General features: G+C 41.9%; 1 protein-coding gene across 7 annotated transcripts in view; it reads left to right on the top strand.

Annotated features, from left to right (window-relative positions):
• The window catches only part of MERTK (MER proto-oncogene, tyrosine kinase), a 177,517-nt gene that overhangs the window by 106,897 nt on the left and 47,791 nt on the right, over window positions 1–22,829 (top strand). For all 7 annotated transcript variants that reach the window (XM_056567212.1, XM_056567207.1, XM_056567209.1 and 4 more), the window contains 3 exons: window positions 5,690–5,776; window positions 18,478–18,593; window positions 21,915–22,092. In XM_056567212.1, the coding sequence (XP_056423187.1) occupies window positions 5,690–5,776; window positions 18,478–18,593; window positions 21,915–22,092 (381 nt within the window). The remainder of the gene's footprint in view (window positions 1–5,689; window positions 5,777–18,477; window positions 18,594–21,914; window positions 22,093–22,829) is intronic.

Raw genomic sequence — 22,829 nt, 5'->3', positions numbered from 1 at the left:
GCATCCTACACCAGATAAACGGTGTGGATGTGTAACAATTAGGATAATACAATACAGGAATATGGGTGCACTACTGTGGTAGATGTATACAATGATATTGGCTATCCCTCAACACTGATGTTAAAATTGAGACATTTGCCAGTATATCCTTAGATGAAAGACATACCAGAGCCCGCACACCAATGCCAAGGTTTCTCAAGTGGCATGGGACCTAACACTAACCTACCTGTGCGTGATAAGCAAAAACCAGGGGCCAGTGGCACCTGTAGTCTGTTGCAGGCATCCTCCATTGTATGCATTTTTATGCTGGGGATCGCCCTTAGCAACAGACCACAAGGGCAGGATCTGCTCCCCCAGTATAAATGCACAACTGCATTTGGGGTTGAGCACTTCCTACCATTTGAGACCACGTCTTTGTTGTTTAAATCTTAAACTTGGAGGTGTATCAACTCCACATTTAATGCGCCTTGATCACTATTAAGGCAGCATTAAGGTTCACCTGTGAGGCCGGCACACATATCAGCCAACTTAGGTGTGGCTTGTAGTCTGCCTCCCTCCTCCCATTGTATGTGTGCCCAATCACACTGGAGGTAACTGGGAGCAGGCTGCAATGCTGCTGTAATTGCCCACTGGCCCCTGGTTTTTGCTTATCACGCTCAGATAGGTTAGTGTTAGGTCTCCGGCCACTTAAGAAACCTTGACGTTGGTGCGCGGGCTCTGGTATGTCCTTCATCTAAGGCTATACTGCTGCATGTCTCAATTTTAACATCAGTGTTGAGGGCTAGCCAATGTCATTGTATACATCTACCACAGTAGTGCACCTAAATTCCTGCATTGTATTATACCTAAACTATGAGACATAATGAGAAAAAAAAATCCATAAAATCACATTGTCTGATTTTTAAAGAATTTATTTGCAAATTATGGTGGGTATTTGGTCAATAACAAAAGTTAATCTCAATACTTTGTTTTATACCTTTTGTTAGCAATGACAGAGGTCAAATGTTTTCTGTAAGTCTTCACAAGGTTTTCACACACTGTTGCTAGTATTTTGGCCCATTCCTCCATGCAGATCTCCTCTAGAACAGTGATGTTTTGGGGCTGTTGCTGAGCCACACAGACTTTCAACTCCCTCCAAAGGTTTTCTATGGGGTTGAGATCTGGAGACTGGCTAGGGCAGTGTGTTTGGGATCATTGTCATGCTGAAAGACCCAGCCACGTTTTATCTTCAATGCCCTTGCTGCTGGAAGGAGGTTTTCATTCAAAATCTCATGATACGTGGCCCCATTCATTCTTTCCTTTACAAAGATCAGTCGTCCTGGTCCCTTAGCAGGAAAACAGCACTAAAGCATGATGTTTCCACCCCCATGCTTCAGAGTAGGTATGGTGTTCTTTGGATGCAACTCAGCATTCTTTCTCCTGAGTTTTTACCAAAAAGTTCTACTTTTGGTTTCATCTGACCATATGACATTCTCCCAATACTCTTCTGAACCATTCAACTGCTCTCTAGCAAACTTCAGACAGGCCCAGACATATACTGTCTTAAGCAGGGGGACACGTCTGGCACTGCATGATTTGAGTCCCTGGCAGCGTAGTGAGTTACTGATGTTAGCCTTTGTTACTTTGGTACCAGCTCTCTGCAGATCATTCACTAGGTCCCCCTGTATGGTTCTGGAATTTTTGCTCACTGTTCTTGTGATCATTTTGACACCATGGGGTGAGAATTTGCCAGCCACGTTGTCTGGATTTATCTGCTGTAGTCCATAGCGATTATGGGGGAGATTTATCAAAACCTGTCCAGAGGAAATGTTGCTGAGTTGCCCATAGCAACCAATCAGATTGCTTCTTTCATTTTTCAGAGGCCTTTTCAAAAATGAAAGTAGTGATCTGAATGGTTGCTATAGGCTACTCAGCAACTTTTCACCTCGACAGGTTTTGATAAATCTCCCCCTATATGTGTAAACATTCACTAAAAGCACAGCATGTACTGGAGCTTCAATGTTTTATGTTACTGAGTTTATTGGAAACATTTTCTTGCAGATAAGTACGCTGTATACTGGAACTCTTTTCAAGGTAGATTCACTGTTCATTTCCTATTGTTTCTGCCTAGAATATCTAAAATGTAACTGCTGGAGAAGGAGGAAGCATAAAGCAGAGACATTTGCATTATTTAGTGTTCAAAGGAAGAACACTCTAATATTTTGAAGGAGATCATAAACTGTCTAAAAGAAAAACATTCTTCTTTGCCCATAGCAATCAGCAGAGACCAGCTGTCTTAGGCTGGGTTCACATAATGTTTTAGGCAATACGGGACCGCATACGGCTGGGGGGAGCTAAAACCAGGTATTCCCGTATCCCTGCCGTATGCTGCCCGTATGTAATGTATTTCAATGAGCCGAGCGGAGTGAAACACTGACTCCGTTCGCCTTATTTTTGCCCTGTATGCAGTTTTCCCACTGGATCTAAAACCGTGGTCTAACCAGGGATACGGAAGCGCCCATTTAAGCTCCCCCCAGCTGTTTGTGGTCCCGTATTGCCTAAAACATGATGTGAACACAGCCTACAACTGCTTTGTTAAAATCTGAGCTCTGACTGGTTGCTATGGGCAACAAAAGACAGTTTTCCTTTCAGTTTCCTCTATCTTGCCCCAATGGGTTATTCTTGAAGAGGGAAAGGTGAACAACATGAGAATTGTAGGGGAGATTTATCAAAACTCGTGCAGAAGAACAGTGGAGCAGTTTTTCCAAGCCAGATTTTATTTTTCAGAGGCCTTTTCAAAAATGAAAGCGAAAAGCATGCTGGGAATTTAAAACAAAATCCGCTCATGTAAACACACCTGTAGGCTGATTTCACACTGTGTCTTACAGTGTCTATTGTAGATATGTGTAGGAGAGCAACGTATACCTTCCATGCTACTGATCTGTCATACATAGTGTCCTATGGTAATTTGTTTTTCTTTTAATTTGGCACAATGTAAGCCCAGTTCGTCCTTTTTTCTCAGGCCACATCTCTTAATTGCCACACATGGTGTAAAGAAGGCAAAATTATTTTGAAAATGTGTGCTGTACCACTTTTTCAACAAATATGGCACAGTTTACACACACACACACACACACAAATTCAGTTTCAATATTACTTTATAGGGTAGGGTCACATTTAAGGTATCCACAAGGTATTTTACAGTACAGTACAGCTGTCACGCCCCCTCCCATAGACATGAATGGAGGGGATGTGGTGTGACGTCACGACCATGGTTGCCCGAAGCCAGCCTTCTGAATATGAATTTTCAGACGGCTGGTCTGGAGATCATGGGGTAAGGGGATAAGATGTCTAGGGGCAGAGTACCCCTTTAAGTCAAGAAGGTTATTGTCACGTCTGGGCGGGAAGGAGTGCAGCCCTGATCTCACCCACTCCTTCTGACCGTGCCTACTTGCCTATCTGCCCTAAACAGCGAATCGACAACCACGGTGCTGGTCCCTTTCTAAGTAAGTGTTGGAAGTCACTGTCAACAAAATAAAGTACAAAAACAGACACCGGTCGGGAAGCAGTCAGGAGGCACACACACTAACAGAAATGATTCTGATCAAACCCACACAATAAGTCAGAGTCCACTAGCCAAGTCGGTAACAGGAAATATCAAGGTACAAATTTGCAAATACAGGCGAAGGGTCAGAATGTCAAGCCAAAAGTCACAAATACCAGATTATCAGGAATTCAGGTTATAAATGCTAGTTACTAGAGAAACTCCTTCACAAGTGATGTATGAGAGCACACTGTAAGCTTAAAGGGGTTCTCCGCCCCTAGACTTCTCATCCCCTATCCAAAGGATAGGGGATAAGATGTCAGATCGCCGGGGTCCCGCTGCTGGGACCCCCGGGATCGCCGCTGCGGCTCCGCCCTATCATTACTGCACAGAGCGAGTTTGCTCTGCACGTAATGACGGGCAATAAAGGGGCCGGAGTATCGTTACGTCACGGCTCCGCCACTTGTGATGTCACGGCCCGCCCCTCAATACAAGTCTATGGAAGGGGGCGTGGGAGTCATCACTCCCCCTGCCATAAACTTGCATTAAGGGGGCGGGCCGTGATGTCATGAGGGGCGGAGCCATGACATCATGCTGCTCCTTCCACTGTATCGCCCATCATTATGCACAGAGCGAACTAGCTCTGTGCAGTAATGATAGCGCGGTGCCGCAGCGGCGATCCCGGGGGTCCCCAGCAGCGGGACCCCGGCGAGCTGACATCTTATCCCTTATCCTTTGGATAGGGGATAAGATGTCTAGGGACGGAGTACCCCTTTAAATAGCCTGCCAGAGAGATGCAATCAGTCCAGCCCAGAAAGCTAGGTGTAACCCAGCAACCAAAATAAACAAAAGTAACCTCAGAACAGATTAACCCTACGGGTTCTGACAGTTATTGCCTTAGCATTTATGCCACGTGTAGTGATTTGCATAGACAGATTGACTATGTAACTACAGTAAATGTGAACTATTCCTAAGTAGACCTTCTTACATATAATCGCTAATCATGTCACTGCACAATTTTTTTTATTAAAATGGTATTCCCATCTCGTTAAATAGATCCCTAAATATTCCCCAGGCTGTATTAACTATTTTTGTAATTTGTTGTGAATAACCTTTTTTACAAAACATTTGGGAGATATCATTCCCTGTCAATTTCCATTGCTGTCTTCAGTATCCCTCAGTTACAACCACCGCTTTTGCGCAATGGTTGCCAGCTGTAACACTATGAAGGATGACAGGGAGTCTGGAGCGTGCATATTCGTACCTGTGCAGTAGCTGCCGGTCACCTGTCTGACCAGGGGATTGTTACAACAGCGCTTAGCCTGTTACAACAGCTCTTACCCTTGACTATCCCCTGGAATGAAACAAATGGCGCCGGAGCAGGAAGCTTCTGTAGATCCCGATGCTGCTATTAGTGAGTTCTATAGCAGTATCAGGACCACACCTGAACAGTCAATCATGCATGAATGTCCTGTCCTACAAGAAGCAACAAGTGAGAGGGGTTGCAGCGATAGACAAATATGAAAACCTGACGTGGGAATACCCATTTAATGGTGATGTTACACAGGGCATGCACACCTGGCAAATGCCAAGACTCACTGTGTTGGGGGGTCTATGGAGATATGGACAATTCTGTTTTAGACTTGTCAATCCCAGGATGGGATAGGCAGATGACCCTCTGTGAACTCAAGGGCCAACATTAACCAGGAGCATGTGCTGATGTTATCCATTCTCCCAGTCACATGAGAATAAAGGCTACATGGACAATATGTGGTGTCATCTCATCTAGGATTGTTGCAAAGGGTGCGCTTACAGGTGGCGGTATCAACTGCGGATGCCACATTAGTTTTTTTAATTGCAGGTGGCACGTGGACTTGCTGCTTTATACAATGGCAGGTACCACTCACAATCAGCGGTAAATTGCATGTGCTAAGGGCTAGCTGTGGTCACATCCGATTCACCCCTGGCTAATATTAAAGTGTGTTAGAGTGCCCTACAAGTCTATTGTGGCTGGAGGACAGTAACATAAGAAACAAAAAGAAATGTCTGTGTCTTCTGCCTCCTCATTTCCTAATGTATGAATGATCTTCATTGTCTAAAATGTTTTGATACATGATATCAAAAAATTATTTCAAGAATTTCAAGGCTGTTATTTATCTACAACAGGGTTGGATCATCCTGCAACATACAGTTGTGAAGCACATAACAAGAAAGGATTGACTGCCTCCAATAATGTGAACATAAACCTAAAAGGTACAGTGATCGCGTCCTGTGATTCATCGCTTTATTCTGCTTCCTCAGGAAAATATATCTACTCATAGCAAAAGTGTTGCTTTACTGAAATGAAAGTGGAAATCATTGTTCCTATAAACCAGGGGTTTAGCTCGTGGACATTTATTAAAAATTTACTGACAATATAGTGTATTCCATAGCTGTGAAGGGGTTGCCCCATATTAGAAATACAGTGATCCCTCAACTTACAATGGCCTCAACATACAATAGTTTCAACATACAATGTTTTTTTTCTGGACCATCGTAACTTGAAACCAGACTCAACATACAATGTACAGACAGTCCAGATCTGTGACACGTGTCACAACTGGAGAAACTGACCAATCAGAATGGGCATTTTACTGGTAAATCACCTCTATTACTGAAGTGCATGCACTGACTGTCTGTCTGGTAGGGCCCCCTACAGTACAGGGAGGAACTACAAGTTCTGTACTACTCCTTACCTGTGCCAGGGATAGCTGCTCTTTTGGACACCAAGTAAGGTTGGTTCCATTTGGGACACTGTGTGCACTGTATAGGACCCTGAAGAAGCTCCTGTCCTCTACATAAACCATTGTTTCCCAACCAGGGTGCCTCCAGTTGTTGCAAAACTACAACTCCCAGCATGCCCGGACAGCCAACGGCTGTCCGGGCATGCTGGAAGTTGTAGTTTTGCAACAGCTGGAGGCACCCTGGTTGGGAAACGCTGACATAGACAGTGATTTACAGCTCCCAGCAGATCTTTCTTACTTTTATATGTAAGGATTTGCTTTATCTGTATTAGTTATCTACTTATTTTTCTTTAATCCTCACTTTTTCCTATTTTTGGATGACATTTTGGTGGCTTCAGAACCAATTACCAGGTTTCCATAGAGTTATGGTCTCAACATACAATGGTTTCAACATACAATGGCCATCCTGGAACCGATTAATATTGTAACTTGAGGGACCACTGTATATGACTGCTTTCTGTGGACAGGTGTGGCATTGTTTTTGAAAGAAAGCAGCTATGTTTTGCTAATCCTGGGCAACCCTTTATTGAACAAACCAATTGCAAGGCATTGCAATTGGAATTCTATATTTCGGAGCATAAACATTGGTTAAAGGGTAGCTCCTACCATCCTATTTTTTTTTCTGTCCCTGCCTATTGCCAATCTATCCCTAACCCCCTCCCTGCTTTTAATTTTTATTCCCCCCCCCCCCCTGCATACCCCGCATTCCCTCCATCACAAACCCCCCTCCCGCATACCCCGTTCTGATTGACAGGCACGGAGCGAGTGCAGCCTAACTGAAAAAGGACTGATTGCCAGGCCAAAACCAGTCCTTTTTCAGGCGTGAAGTCACGCCAGGCTGCAGCCGGCCACTAGGAGGGAGACCCCTAGTGGCCGGTTTTCAAATGTAAATTAAACCATTTTAATAAAAAAAAAAAAATAATAAAAGTATATTAGAGATATGTTGTAGTACATAAGTACTACAATATATCAAAAAATAAAGTTGGTGACAGTGCCCATTTAAGGTATTTTAATTTCAGGGTTTATCTTCATCTCCCAATATTAGAGACTATTGTTCTTCCCCCTCAGGTCTTGTGCCCAGCACAGTAAAAAAAAAAAAAAAATTCCTTGTGCAAGAAGTGAGACGTATGCATGGCACCACACTACCATTCAAATGCACAGTATGGAAGATATGTTAGGATTATTTATTGTATATTTTATGGAATATGAGTTAGTACTATAAATAGTGTTACTTCATTAACATTTGTTTTGAGGATAAAATGAGTCATATTTCCTCCTATACTTGGCTTTCATATTGCTGATGGCCTAAAGGAAGTGATACTTGCCGTTCTTGTAATCAGGGCACAAGCAGAAGAAGGGCAGGTGATTATTGTACTAGTCATGGGAAATTTTTTCTTGTATATTGAAATACCCCTGATTTTTCTGCCATTGTCTCCACCCCTTAATTGTTCAGTGGCCCGTTTCATCTGGTTTCTACTGGAATATAGTGTACCATAAACAACACCTCCAATAGCAGTGATTTTCTGCTACAATGGATATATTCTGCTGTGTACTCCCATGCCGCCAGCCAGCCCCATAGCAATCCTCTTCTAAACTGGGCGGTTCCCGAGACACGTGTCATCAGAGAGCACTTAGACAGAAAAGAACAACCTTCAGAAGCTCTTAAGTACTGAAAGGATTAAGATTTTTTAATAGAAGTAATTTACAAATCTGTTTAACTTTCTGGAGCCAGTTGAGAGATATTTATATAAAAAAGTTTTTTTCCTGGATAACCCCTTTAATACTATCAGGATAAATACAGGAGGAATGGGGACATTTTTGTATACCAATAGTATTTATATATCTAGTATATGAATCAAATGTAAGAACCACTGTAAAATCAGCCACCACTGTGCAAATCACCAATTTAGACCTCAAATGTACATGGTGCGCTCTCACTTCTGAGCCATGTGGTGCGCCCGCAGAGCCCTTTGCGTCCACATATGGGGTATTTCCGTACTCGAGAAATTGTGTTACAAATTTTGGGGGTCTTTTTTTCCTTTTACCGCTTGTGAAAATTAAAAGTATAGGGCAACACTAGCATGTTAGTGTCGAATTTTTTTTTTTTTACACTAACGTGCTCGTGTAGACCCCAACTTTACCTTTTCATAAGGGGTAAAATGAGAAAAAGACCCCCAAAATTTGTAACGCAATTTCTCCCGAGCATGGAAATACCTCATATGTGACACTAAATTGTTGCATTGAAATATGACAAGGATCAAAAGCGAGAGAGTGCCATGCGCATTTGAGGCCTAAATTTGGGATTTGCATCCGCCACCAAAATACCCTACGGTTTTTCCCAAACACGGTGCCTCCAGCTGTTGCAAAACTCCCAGCATGCCTTGACAGTCAGTGGCTGTCCGGCAATACTGGGAGTTGTTGTTTTTCAACAGCTGGAGGCTCCGTTTTGGAAACCGTGCCGTACAAATCGTTTTTTATTTTTATTGGGGGGTGGGGGGGTGTATTGTGTAAGGGTGCGTATATGTAGTGTTTTACTTTTTATTTTGTATAGGTGTATTGTAGTGTTTTTAGGGTACATTGACACGGGCCAGGGGTTTACAGTGAGTTTCTCGCTGGGAGTTTGAGTTGCGGCAGAAAATTTGCTGCATCTCAAACTTGCTGCAGAAAACTCGCTGTAAATCCCTGCCCATGTGAATTTACCCTGGACATTCACATGCAGGTTGGGATCCATCAGCTGTTGCAAAACTACAACTCCCAGCATGCACTGACAGACCATACATGCTGGGAGTTGTAGTTATGCAACAGATGGAGGCATATTGGTTGCAAAACACGGAGTTTGTTACTTAACCCAGTGTTTCTCAACCAGTGTGCCTCCAGCTGTTGCAAAACTAGAGCTCCCAGCATGTACAGTCTCTCAGTGCATGCTGGGTGTTGTATTTTTGCAACAGTTGGAGGCACACTGGTTACAAAACACTGAGTTAGGACACAAACTCTGTTTCACAACCAGTGTGCCTTCAGCTGTTGTAAAACTGCAACTCTCAGCATGCATTGACAGCCGAAGGGCATACTGTGAGTTGTAGTTTTGCAACAGCTGGAGGCACACTGCTACAACTCCCAGCATGCCCTTTGGCTGTCTGTGCATGCCGGGAGTTGTAGTTATGCCACATCTGGAGGCACACTTTTTCATTTAAAAAAATGTGCCTCCAGTTTTTGCATAACTACAACCCCCAGCATGCACAGACTACCAAAGGGCATGCTGGGAGTTGTAGTTGGAACTCCAGCTGTTGCAAAACTACAACTCCCAGCTTGCCCTTTGGCTGTGCATGCTGAGAATTGTTGCTAAGCAATAGCAGGAGGTGAACAAGCTGCCACTGCTCCTGCTGCTCTTGTCCGCCGCCACCGCTCCTGAGAGGACACCTGCTGGGCCAGGCAAAGGTAGCAGACCCCCGCTGGCCCCCATTCACCGCCCAGTGGGGTAGGATCAATCACGTGATTGTTAGGTGGCACCCACCGCCAGGGGTTTGCACTGGGTCCCTGCTGAATTATTTCAGCAGGCATCCCTGTCTGGTCCCTGCCCGGTGAGCGGCGGGCATCGGAATTCCCATGGGCGTACAGGTACATTCTTGGTCCTTAAGTACCAAGGCTTCAGGGCGTACCCGTACGCCCGTGGTCCTTAAGGGGTTAAACTGGAAATCCCTTTTAGAGCAGGGACTCCTGTCAGGGCTCCTATATAGTGAACAGTGGTGCACTGTACACCGCTGTTTACTGTACAGGCTGCAGAGTTAATAGCATCACTATTGAATGCTTACACTCCATATTCTGGGCACTCTGCAACAAACCCATGGAGTGCAGCACCCGCACATTTATTGAGAGTTTAGTAGCATATTTGCTTAAAATTAAAGTCTATGGGGGAAATTTATCAAAACCTGTGTAGCGGAAAATTCAAGCCGTTGCTCATAGCAACCAATCAGATAGCTTCTTTCATTTTTTAGAGGCCTATTTAAAATGAAAGAAGCAATCTGATTGGTTGCTATGGGCAACTGCACCACTCTTCCTCTACACAGGTTTTGTATGAATTTCCCCCAACATATTGCACACTACAGTAGAAAGAAGATGGCACTCCAATGATGTGGTGTCCAAAAAGTTTTATTTGCCCATCAATATACGAGGTGATGCAACATTTTGACCTAACAATAAGGTCTTTCTCAAGCATCACCTTGTATACTGATAGGCCAATAAGACTTCATGCTTTTTGGACACCACATCATTGGAGTGCCGTCTTCCATCTTCTTTCTACTTGTTATATAGCCTTGGTCAGGCTTGAGGACTTGTACCCACGGACTTGGAAGTCCCTAATACTGTGCGCTATTCCATACCTTCTTTCTATATATTGTACACTACAGTGATGATAAAAAAAAAAATTAAATATTATTTACAGATGCTCTTCATACATTCACAGAAAATGCCAATGGGCAGTGCATATCAGTATGGGTGGAGAAATTTGGTATGGGTGGGGTATATTGGCATGGGTGTGGAATACATTGTGGGGGAGGAGCTTAGGGGCCTCCTCAGTAGGTCTCACAGGGGGGCCCCCAAATTTATTGTTACCCCACTGAGCATCCCATCTTGCTAAAAGGGCTCTTCGCCTCGCTCACTGTGAAAAAAAAATAAAACATTTTAAAGAAAAGTGAATAAGTTCCTTCCCCAATAAAAAATTAAATGTCCCTCTTTTCTGATTTGATAAAAAAAAATGTGAAAATTCCAGAAAATGTTCGAACTATTAAAATAAAATGTTCATGATCCCGTATGGTGACCGGCATCCAAAATTTCTTATATTTGGTCACATCACATCCCAGAGGAAAATTAAAGAATAAAAAGTATTGACCCACAGAATAAAGAAAACATGTCAGTTTTACCGTAACATTTTGGAGGGAGATTTGGATGAACACTCTGCTCCTTGCTACACCCGTCTGTCACGTCATGGAAGGGGTCGATTTGGGGAATGAATATTGATGAGACGGGGGAGCTGGGTACTATTGCAACAAGATTGTAACGTTTAATATTTAGGAAATATTTAACCTGTAATATGTTAATAACCACTCTTTTTGCGGCTATTTACTTGCACTATAACCCAGTATATTGGGTTCAATGTGGGTTAAATAGCTGTCAGATTCTCTTTAAAATACTAAAAGACATACATGTCAGGCACAATGACCTGTCCTGATGGGAATTCCATGATTAAATATGCAGGTGACATTTTTTATCTGACTGTCCGCCTGGAGTCAGATTGCACCTCTTTCATTGCAGAGCAGCCCGTTTGTTTGGGCAGAGCAGTTTATAGACAGTGGTGTTATTTTAGAATTTCTAACTGTCTCTCTGATAGGTTTATTAACATAAGACTTGTTTAGACTTACTGTCTTTTCCCTTGGTTTACCCTGCAGCCTTGGAAGAGGGCCATATTGTAATAGGACGATTCACTCTAAACTGTGCAATGGAAAAATAAGGTTTACTAGTGTTTATTTAATCCATCCAGCAGCAAAATCAATCACATCACAGGACATTAATGTGTTTCTACTTGGCAGCGTAAAGCAAGTGTAGACACCTGTTACAGAACAACTTTTCTTTCAGTGCTTTTATTTCACACATACATTAAAACCATATAGGATTAAATTTTTTTTATATAACTGTTTATTTTTTTTTTGCAAGAAAGATAACATAATAAAGTAATAAAATAACATAGCATATTAACAGTACATAGGACATGGAAAATTGTCATAAAGTCACAGCTGTCATCATCATATAGGATTTTAATGAGTGAGACTTTTTAAAGAAGTTAAGTTTTATTACTTAAAGGGGTAGTCCAGTGGTGAAAAACTTATCCCCTATCCTAAGGATAGGGGATAAGTTTGAGATCGGAGGGAGTCCGACCGCTGGGGCCCCCTGCGATCTCTCTGTACGGGGGCCAGGCTCTCCGGCCAGATATCGGGTGTCGACCCCCGCACGAAGCGGCGGCTGACACACCCCCTCAATACATCGCTATGGTAGAGCCGGAGATTGCCGAAGGCAGCGCTCCGGCTCTGCCATAGAGTTGTATTGAGGGGGCTTGTCGGCCGCCGCTTCGTGCGGGGGCCGACACGTCCCCTTCGCGTGGGCTGCCGGGGGCCCGTACAGGAGATCGCGGGGGGCCCCAGCGGTCGGACCCCCCGCGATCTGCAACTTATCCCCTATCCTTAGGATAGGGGATAAGTTGTTCACCACTTGTTCACTACTGGACTACTCCTTTAAGAAAAAAAAAATATATATTAATAATCTATTTATATTTATATATTTAGGCGACCTTTTGGCATAAATTTGGCAGGCCTACATCTGTACACCTTGAATAAAAGCATTATCCTTATGGATACTATTTTTTGACAGAGACATAAACCGTAGCAGGCTGCACATTTCTGTATCCATATGTATAACTTTTATATTACAGCAGAAGAGATGCTAACACCATCCAAATGAAGAAGATTCCTGCTGTATCAGTATACGTTTTATTGGCATAATGCACTTAAAAAAGATGCCTTAGCTATATGGCAAAAATGTAGTGTGAATCTAGCTTCAAAGCAACTGTCTAGTACTGCCTAAAACTGATATGCAAGAGTGGGCAAATAAAAATTTAGTCGATCATGCCAAGCACAGTTTTGGAAACCATGGTCAAATTCAGCACGGTGGATCAGGCTGTTCCCGTTTGGCCATCGCAAACATATTGGTCAGCCAAAGTAGCCAAAATTGCCCATTTTGACGTACTACAGTGGTCCCTCAACATACGATGGTAATCCGTTCCAAATGGACCATTGATTGTTGAAACTATCGTATGTTGAGGGATCCGTGCAATGTAGCTGCGGACCTCCAGATGTTGCAAAACTACAACACCCAGCCAACGGCTGTCCGGGCATGCTGGGAATTGTAGTTTTGCAACAACTGGAGGTCCGCAGGTTGAAGACCACTGGTATTGGAGGTTATACTTACGTCCCCCCGCCGCTCCGGACCGTCACCGCTCGTCACCGCTGCCCTGGATGTCGCCTTCCATCGCTGTTGCCGCGACCCCGGGGTCCTCGCTCTCCGTCGCCGCCATCACGTCGCTACGCACGCCGCTCCTATTGGATGACGGGACGGCGTGCGCAGCAACGTGATGACGACGATGCAGGGGATCCCGAAGAGGATGCGCCGAAGCCCTGAGGACTGGTAAGTGATCATCAGCGGACCACACGGGGCACCGTAAACAGCTATCCGGTGGCAGATGAAGCAGTCTGCGCTGCCGGATGGCCGTTTATGCGATGGCCCCGACATACAAAAGCATCGTATGTTGATGCTGCCTTCAACATGCGATGGCCTCTGACAGGCCATCGTATGTTGAAATGATCATATGTCGGGGCCATCGTAGGTCGGGGGGGGGGGGGTCACTGTATTGTCTTATGTGCATGGCCAGTCTAATACAGTACTTGCAGGAGCTACTCAGGGTCACAGGTAGACTGAAATTTGTATATAGATTAAATATAGTATGTTGACGTTTGACTAGCAGTTTCAATCAGTCTGGCCAGCTTTTAAGCTTATTTTCATTAGGAAGTGTGTTACAGACTACCACAGAGATGTGATAGGTGACTACAGCTTACCTACATTGTCCACGGGGTCTGTGGTAGTCTGTAACACTTCGTGGGTCATCATTGGTTCAGGCTGCTGTTCCCTCCCCCTGCAGCTCCGCTTCATTAGATTGGCTGCTGCATATAAAGAAAGTCTATTACAGGCTCACGAGAAAGTTAGTATATTGAAATCTACAGCAAAAGGAGAAGGATTATAAAAGTACAACTAACCAACCACTGAGAAACAGAAAATAATCATGTAATAACAGCACATTCAGGCTTGGTCATGTGGTACAGAGCCAAGAGAGAGCATGCTTAGGCTGCATTCACATATCGTTTTTACAATAAGGTTCCAGTATCAGTTTTTTGGTAAAAAAAATTTATGTCTCAAAACCGTACCGAACCGTATACAACCGTGTACAACCGTATATACCTCTGTACGGTTTTAAACCATATACGGTTTGAAAACGGATGTCGGGTTGCATACGGTTTAATAGGTTTTTTGAAGAAGAAAAAACGGATACGGCTTTATGTTTGTCCTTAATTAAATAAAGTTCTTCTTGTTCTATTCTTGGGAAGAACTTTCGGCGTGCACTGCGCATATGCAAACTGCAAAACCATATTGTGCAAACCGGATGGACCACCATTTTAAAAAATAAGGGTTGTAGCCGGTTTTTCACCCGGACATAAAACTGTAGTAAATTACGGTTTTGTGTACGAGAAAAAAAATGGATAAAACCGTAAATGGTGTAAAACGTACACAACCGGATGCTACGTTTGGCATATGGTTTTCAATGACATGTCTATACATACGGTTTGCAGTACGGTTCCATATGGTTTTTACACTGAAACCGGATAAGGGAACAATATTCCAAAAAACGTGATGTGAATGTAGCCTAAGCTTGCAGACCCTGACTGATCAGAACTTTTGAAATGTCTCTATGGCATATCAAAACTTTTTTTTCATACATTTTTTGAGTAATTATTTTTTTTCTACATTCTTATTGGGGCAACAATCTTGCTTGAGCTGTTTTTAAGGGCAGTTAGTGATATGCTTTATAGCACGCCCTGGACTTAGGCAACAATAGACAGGAGCTGTCCCATTTACATGAATAGGAAATGTGTCTGGACATGCTCTGTGACCTTTTGTAGAGGTGATTTCACATTCTTACATGAGGGGCAAGCTGAGCTATGAGCTTCAGCTATTATGAAGATCTGGTCTCCACTATCTACTTGTGACACCTTTCACTGTAATGCTGTACTGATCACTTTCCAGTAGCCTCCTTATCACCACAGGCAAAATGAAAACTGCAAGATTTCAGGATTATTAGAAATGAAGTTAATATTTGCAGATGACCATTCGGGTCCTGGTGTAAAAGTGGCACTTCCCAGAATGCATATAACCAGAGTAAATTCTGTATGTACAGTAAAGAATGCTGAAATAATCCAGCCTGCATGATTGGGAATACAATCCTGGGCTATTATACAGGTTTAACACAAGATTAGTATAGCACAAGTTAATGTAACCATTTACATATTTGACAAATCTACCTCTTTGTTTGCTGTCCAAGTGTTTTGTTGTAATGAGCGTTAATTACTTCATGTAGATACAGTCATGGCTGTAAATGTTGGCACCCCTGAAATTTTTCAAGAAAATGAAGTATTTCTCACAGAAAAGGATTGCAGTAACACATGTTTTGCTATACACTTGTTTATTCCCTTTGTGTGTATTGGAACTAAACCAAAAAAGCAAATTGGACATAATGTCACACCAAACTCAAAAAATGGTCTGGACAAAATTATTGGCACCCTTTCAAAATTGTGGAAAAATAAGATTGTTTCAAGCATGTGATGCTCCTTTAAACTCACCTGGGGCAAGTAACAGGTGTGGGCAATATAAAAATCACACCTGAAAGCAGATAAAAAGGAGAGAAGTTCACTTACTATTTGCATTGTGTGTCTGTGTGTGCCACACTAAGCATGGACAACAGAAAGAGGAGAAGAGAACTGTCTGAGGACTTGAGAACCAAAATTGTGGAAAAATATCAACAATCTCAAGGTTACAAGTCCATCTCCAGAGATCTAGATTTGCCTTTGTCCACAGTGTGCAACATTATCAAGAAGTTTGCAACCCAAGGCACTGTAGCTAATCTTCCTGGACATGGATGAAAGGTGTCAACGCAGGATAGTCCGGATGGTGGATAAGCAGCCCCAAACAAGTTCCAAAGATATTCAAGCTGTCCTGCAGGCTTAGGGAGCATCAGTGTCAGCGCGAACTATCCATCAACATTTAAATGAAATGAAACGCTATGGAAGGAGACCCAGGAGGACCTCACTGCTGACACAGACATTAAAAAAAAGACTACATTTTGCCAAAATGAACTTGAGTAAGCCAAAATCCTTCTGGGAAAAAGTCTTGTGGACAGATGAGACCAAGATAGAGTTTTTTGGTAAAGCACATCATTCTACTGTTTACCGAAAATGGAATGAGGCCTACAAAGGAAAGAACACAGTACCTACAGTGAAATAGGGTGGAGGTTCAATGATGTTTTGGGGTTGTTTTGCTGCCTCTGCCACTGGGTTCCTTGAATGTGTGGAAGGCATCATGAAATCTGAGGATTACCAACGGATTTAGGGTTGCACTGTACAGCCCAGTGTCAGAAAGCTTGGTTTGCGTCCAAGATCTTGGGTCCTCCAGCAGGACAATGACCCCAAACATACATCATATAGCACCCAGAAATGGATGGCAAGAAAGCTCTGGAGAGTTCTGAAGTGGCCAGCAATGAGTCCAGATCTAAATCTCATTGAACACCTGTGGAGAGACCTTAAAAATTGCTTTTGGGAAAAGGCGCCCTTCCAATAAGAGACCTGGAGCAGTTTGCAAAGGAAGTGTGGTCCAACATTTCGGCTGAGAGGTGTAAGAAGCTTACTGATGAGTATAGGAAGTGACTGATTTCAGTTTTTTTCCCAAAGGGTGTGCAACCAAATATTAAGTTAAAGGTGCCAATTATTTTGTCCAGCCCATTTTTGGAGTTTGGTGTGACATTATGTCCAATTTGCTTTTTTTCCAACCCTTTTTTGGTTTAGTTCCAATAAACACAAAGGGAATAAACGTGTATAGCAAAATGTGTTACTGCAATCATTTTCTGTGAGAAATACTTCATTTTCTGGAAAAATTTCAGGGGTGCCAACATTAACGTCCATGACTGTATGTTCTAATACACTGGAGCTTATTTGGTAATATGTTCAGTGCATCAGCAGAATATTGTGTAATTGGATGTAAAGGTCATTGAGATGTTTTGTACAAAAAGAATGAAGATGGTACTCACCACAGTTGAGGTAACGGCTGTGCTTTATTCTATAACCGGCAGACTACTGCATGGGGAGAGGGTGACACCAAGAGCGTGATAGCGATTTCGTGCACCAAGTGCACTTCTTCAGACCACTCATTGAGATGTTTGTTTCCTTTTTTGCATGTCAAAAGGCAACATGTTAAAGACATTTTTAGAAAATATCTTTTGTGTAGAAGTAGGAAATTATGTGATGTATTGGCAATATTTTAGATGCTCCTTGATTAACACATCACTTAGGCTAGGTTTCCACACAGGTTCTTTTTTCTGGTGTTTTTTTTAAACTGCAGTCAGAAGTGGATCAGGGAGGATAAGTCATTATTAAGAAATCCACATTTTAGTCCTGGATCCTGGATTCTATTTTCCACTGCTGCAGTTGAAATGTGATTTTTACCTTCCATTTGAGGATCTGGAATGCATTGGTTTGATTCTCATTTGCTAAACATCCTGAGTCTCCTAGTTAGTTAATAGGTCACTTATAACATTATTTATTTGGGGGTCTAAAATTCTGGATACTAAATATGGTGCACAAACAAGGGAAGATCCCCCCTGTGATCATGTTACTGGTCTTTTTAGTCCTTGGTGCATTGAAGGAATATTATTACAAACATCATAATGTACTGTATACTGACTGACCCACCGCCCATGAACGTTAAAAATCTGGAAGGTCCACAAATTACTCTGCTTACATAGAGATTGTGCCATTGCAATGGGGAAGAGACATTTGTCAGCAACAGCTGGGCTTTCCAAAGAGAAGGCAGAGACAGTTTATTACCATTTGTACCAAGCCTGTACACAGCTTATCTTGGGCCATATATGGCTTCCTGCTTCTTGTCTGGGTAATCATGTGATCGTATTTAGATTTCAAAGATGGTTATTCCAATACAGTAGCCAATAAAACTCTATGAATGTTTTCATTATAAAGGGTTGAAATACATCAAACGGCCCTAATTTATCAAAATGCATGAGAGAAAAACTGGAGAGATTTTAACCAAACACAGCTCAGTTTTCATATCTTAACAAGCTCTGGTAAAGTGAAAGCTGAGCTGTGTTGGTTACTGTGGAAAAAATATCTCCAGTTTTTCTCTCAAACTTTTTGATAAATCAGGGTCTAAGTGTTGATGTGAGTTACATGGCACTATAGTATTGCCTGTCTAAGGACTGAATAGGATGTAATTGTATATTATTTCTTCCAGGGGTTCCTTCTCCCCCATTCGATGTAAAGGCCTTCAGAATATTATCAAATAGCATCCAGCTTTCCTGGGCCTCTGGTTTTGATGGGTATTCTACCATAAGCCTCTGCAGTATACAGGTAAATACTTACAATGAGTAAAGAATGGCAAAATATTTTCATGTGTGTAACTCCCCAACTTGGGAGCAGAGTATAAGTATTTCCCTGGTTTCCATCCTTTATCTCGCTCTAGGATGCAGAAACTGGACTTCTGCTGCAAGGGCGATACATGGTTGCTACAGCAAGACTGTCCCGGTAAGGTGGCAGTTGGCATGGCTGGCCAGAACTCCCTGGTGCCAAGTACCAGGGATACAGGCAAGAGGGGTGAGCTGACTGTAGGTGGTAGTAATACAACACAACAGAATACAATGTAGCAAAGCTGAATAGGTGTTATAGATGAGTCCATAGAACAGCAGAGCTGAGAAGCTATGATGCGGCCAGGTGGGACAGGCTTGATGAGAGGCTCATGCTCAGGTCAGAAACACATATCAGCAGGACAGATCCATTCATCTTTGCTAGTAGAAAACGATATCATTGCTCAGGCATCAGAGAATTTGATATATAGCAAGGACTTCTCTGACAACCTCTTTAAATTGTAGATGGTGAAGTAATTCTGGATTATTGTTCTTAAGACTTTTTCTAACATCCATATTTCTGTACCGGAAAGTTTTAAGCTTACAAGGTCTCATTCACTGGAGAATGACCAGCAGAACAGGTGCAAGTTGAAGTTAGAATGTCTTTTTGTTATTTCCTATTAGTCAGAAATGAACATAACAAGTTAAGAGGAAATTAGTAACTATTGTATAATATTATACAAAAAAAGTTAATGATTTGAAAATACAGTGATTCAGCTCTAAATTCTGTTCATGCTGTAGAAGTAAAAAATATTACATTTAAATTTAACTCTCTAAATAGATATAGGAGTTGACAGATTTTTTTTTTTTAATATTCCCTTGTGGGTTAATTTCTCCATTTTATTCCTGAAGTGAAAAGTTTTACCAAAGCTTTCATTTGCTTTATTGTAGTTCAGGAAGCAGGATAAAAGAAGTAGTTTCCTGCATTTGCTGCTGGTAACCGGATGGGTGTTCTCTGTTTTGTGGAATTGTAGTATCGCACTATATGTCCTAAGCACTGTGACACATCATTTCTTTATCAGTCATGATATCAGATTAATTCTTTCTATTACACATATTGTCACCGTTTAATGTATTAGGTTACTGGGGTTGGTATATACTCAATAAGCAATTGTATGCACTGGAGAGGAAAGAGATCTGAACTGTGACTGTCATTACTGCAATCCTATTATAAATAATATTGATCTACCTTCTCATAATAAATAGCACTGTCTTAGGCTGGGTTCACACTCAGAATTTTGGTCACAGAGAGAGAAAAATTTTCATGGGAAGAGTTGCACATTTTTCTGTGTTTGGACCCACTCCTGGTTATGGCTAAAAATACTGACTGTAATACTATGTATAAACCCTGCCTAACGGTGCTTGTATTGGAATGTTGTTATTTCTCAGAAAGCCACACCATCACCGCATCAAGGCTAAACTCACTGGGAAACTGCATACAAATACATGTGTTTTTTCCATGGGTTTACTACCATTATGAGCTGATTACATAATAACCAGTTTCTGAAGACATGCACCTGCAAAATAAATGTCCAGATAGATTTGTGCTGTCACTATCCCAGTGAAAAAAGCTGCTATGACAATTGACACGTCTACAGTATTTATTGGACTGGCTCACAATTATTTAACTTTGTCCACTCCTCATCTTAAAAATGTTCTTTGGTTAATACTGCAGGTCATGACATTTTGTTCTATTTTTTAACAATGGAAAGTCAAAAATACCAAAGATAGAATTAGACCAAGTAATAAATCTGACAGGCATGCATCCAAGAGTTACTCTTATAGTACCATATTAAGACAATGTACTTTAAAATGAAGGATACTTTTACATGTGTTTCTCCGTGTCTATTAGAGGAATAAGTTCTGAGAATTTTAGATGTATAACTCTGACATATTCCTCCAACAGATGGCACTTTACTTGTTTGTTTTACTGGATGTTCCTGTATGGAATAGTACAATGAGCACTAACTGAACTGCATACACTCAGTGGTTGTTTAGTAGCTTCCTGCAGTATAGTAAGGCTATGTTCACACGTCCGAAATGTCCACGCGGGCACCCGCGCTCTCTGGAATGTCCGCACAGAGGTTTAATAGGACTGCAGGGGAATGCGCTGTCTCATAGGCGGCTATGCATTCCGTGTGGTGCCCGTAGAAAAAATTAACACGTTCATTCTTTCTGTGGACACAGATAAATGAATTTCCATGCCGGGAACATGTGGCATGGAATTTCCGGATGCTTGCAATCAACGGGACTCTGCTGTTCTGGAAATTCTGTACTTGTGAACATGGCCTAAGACCTGGGCTAAGATCAGTCTCTGTAGACTTGCGGTGAATATGCAGTACAGATTCCACACTGCAAATAGCTGTACAATACATAGGCTTAAGGTCTTCAAAACCCTATCCATATGCAGCAAAAATTTATGCAGAATAGAAAGCTTACTGCCGTTGCACTGATACTGAATAATTTTCCCACAGTGTATGGGGTTAAATCCATTGTATATCCAAAAGTTACGGAAAGAGCTGATCTTTGAGACTGTCTCAGTTGCGTAGAGAGGAAAATTTATCAAAATCTGTGGAGAGGAAAAGGTGCCCATTTGCCCATAGCAGCATAGAAAATGAAAGAAGCAATCTGATTGGTTGCTATGGGCAATGTTTCATCTGCACATGTTTTGATAAATCTCCCACACAGAGAGCAGGGAGAGAAGAGCTAAGCCACGTGCTTCTCTCTTAACTCATTTTAGTGAGAAGTTTTCTCAAAACCTGTCCAGAGGAAAAGTTGCTGAGTTGCCGATAGCAACCAATCGGATCGCTTCTTTCATTTTTCACAGGCCTTTTCAAAAATGAAAGAAGCAATGTGATTGGTTGCTATGGCCAACTCAGCAACTTTTCCTCTGGACAGGGTATGAATAGAGGATAAATCTCCCACCTTAGACCCCAAACAGTGAAAACTTTTGACAAGTCATTATTACATATAAAAAGTTTTTTTTTTTTTTTAAGTGACAGGTGCAACACAGATATTCTCAGTTGGATTGTAGCAGAAATTATGGTGTAAAACCTGTCTATGATTTGGGAAGCTACAAAAAAAAAAAAAAAAAAAAAGAGATAAATATGGTTATCTTAGCTGTCCATGCAAAATGGAAATGGTTGTTGAGAGGTATCTGGTTAACTGGTCGATTGACCTTGTTTTAGTTCATTACTATTTGTGGTCAGGTAATAAGGTAGAGCTGTACAATGTAGAGAACCTAATGTAAAATATTGTATCATTACAGGTGAAGGAAATAAAAAATGCTAGCTTTCCAGTGCTGTATAATACATCAGTACCTCCTTTTACATATAGTATCAGTGATCTCAGCCCATTCACTCTATACAATATTAGTGTTTCCTGCATGAATGAAGTTGGCTGGTCCTTGCCAAGTTCTTGGATTGTGGCTAAATCAACAGAAGGAGGTGAGTGTCATTCAAAGCATGGACAACCCAGCTCTTATTTCTTGTAATGGCAAATAGACAAGCTGTCACGCCCCCTCCCATAGGCTTGCATTGAGGGGCGGAGCGTGACGTCACACGGAGGTGGAAGCATGACATCACACGCCTCCTGCTCCGTGATGGCCGGTAATCAGACCCGGAGCGAACATGCTCCGGGGACTGATTTTAACTGGGGTGCTGCGTGCGGGACCCCCCAATCAGGCATCTTATCCCCTATCCTTTGGATGGGGGATAAGATGTCTAAGCGCCGAAGTACCCCTTCAATAACCCAGAGGCACCCTTTAAGACATAAAAAGCATGGCAAATATTAGTAAATTAGGTATGAAATAGATAAGGTTGGAAAAAGAGAAATTGAAATAGATAAGGTTGGAAAACAATGCCAGGAGTGGATTAAAAAAAGTAGAAAAAGTGTAGGAAAAGACTGATAGGTGTTCTTTTTTTTATTTTTTTTTACTTATTTTTGTATTTAATCATCACTAGACGTGAGTAAATCTACTGTCACTGCAGCTCAAACCAAAACAAATGGTCTGAAGTATTTTCTGCATGCATTTTTGTCCATAATCATCAAAAAAAGTCTGCATTTTTGTGAGTTTTTTTCTGGTTTACTGACAAAAATATGCACATTTGTTAGGATTTTTTTTTGCAGTGTGATTAATTTTTTTGTGTCTAACCAAGCAAGTTTATTGCAATTATGCATGAGA

This window comes from Hyla sarda, chromosome 3, assembly GCF_029499605.1.
Source record: "Hyla sarda isolate aHylSar1 chromosome 3, aHylSar1.hap1, whole genome shotgun sequence".
NCBI lineage: Eukaryota > Metazoa > Chordata > Amphibia > Anura > Hylidae > Hyla > Hyla sarda.
This window is presented reverse-complemented; position numbering and strand designations above follow the sequence as displayed.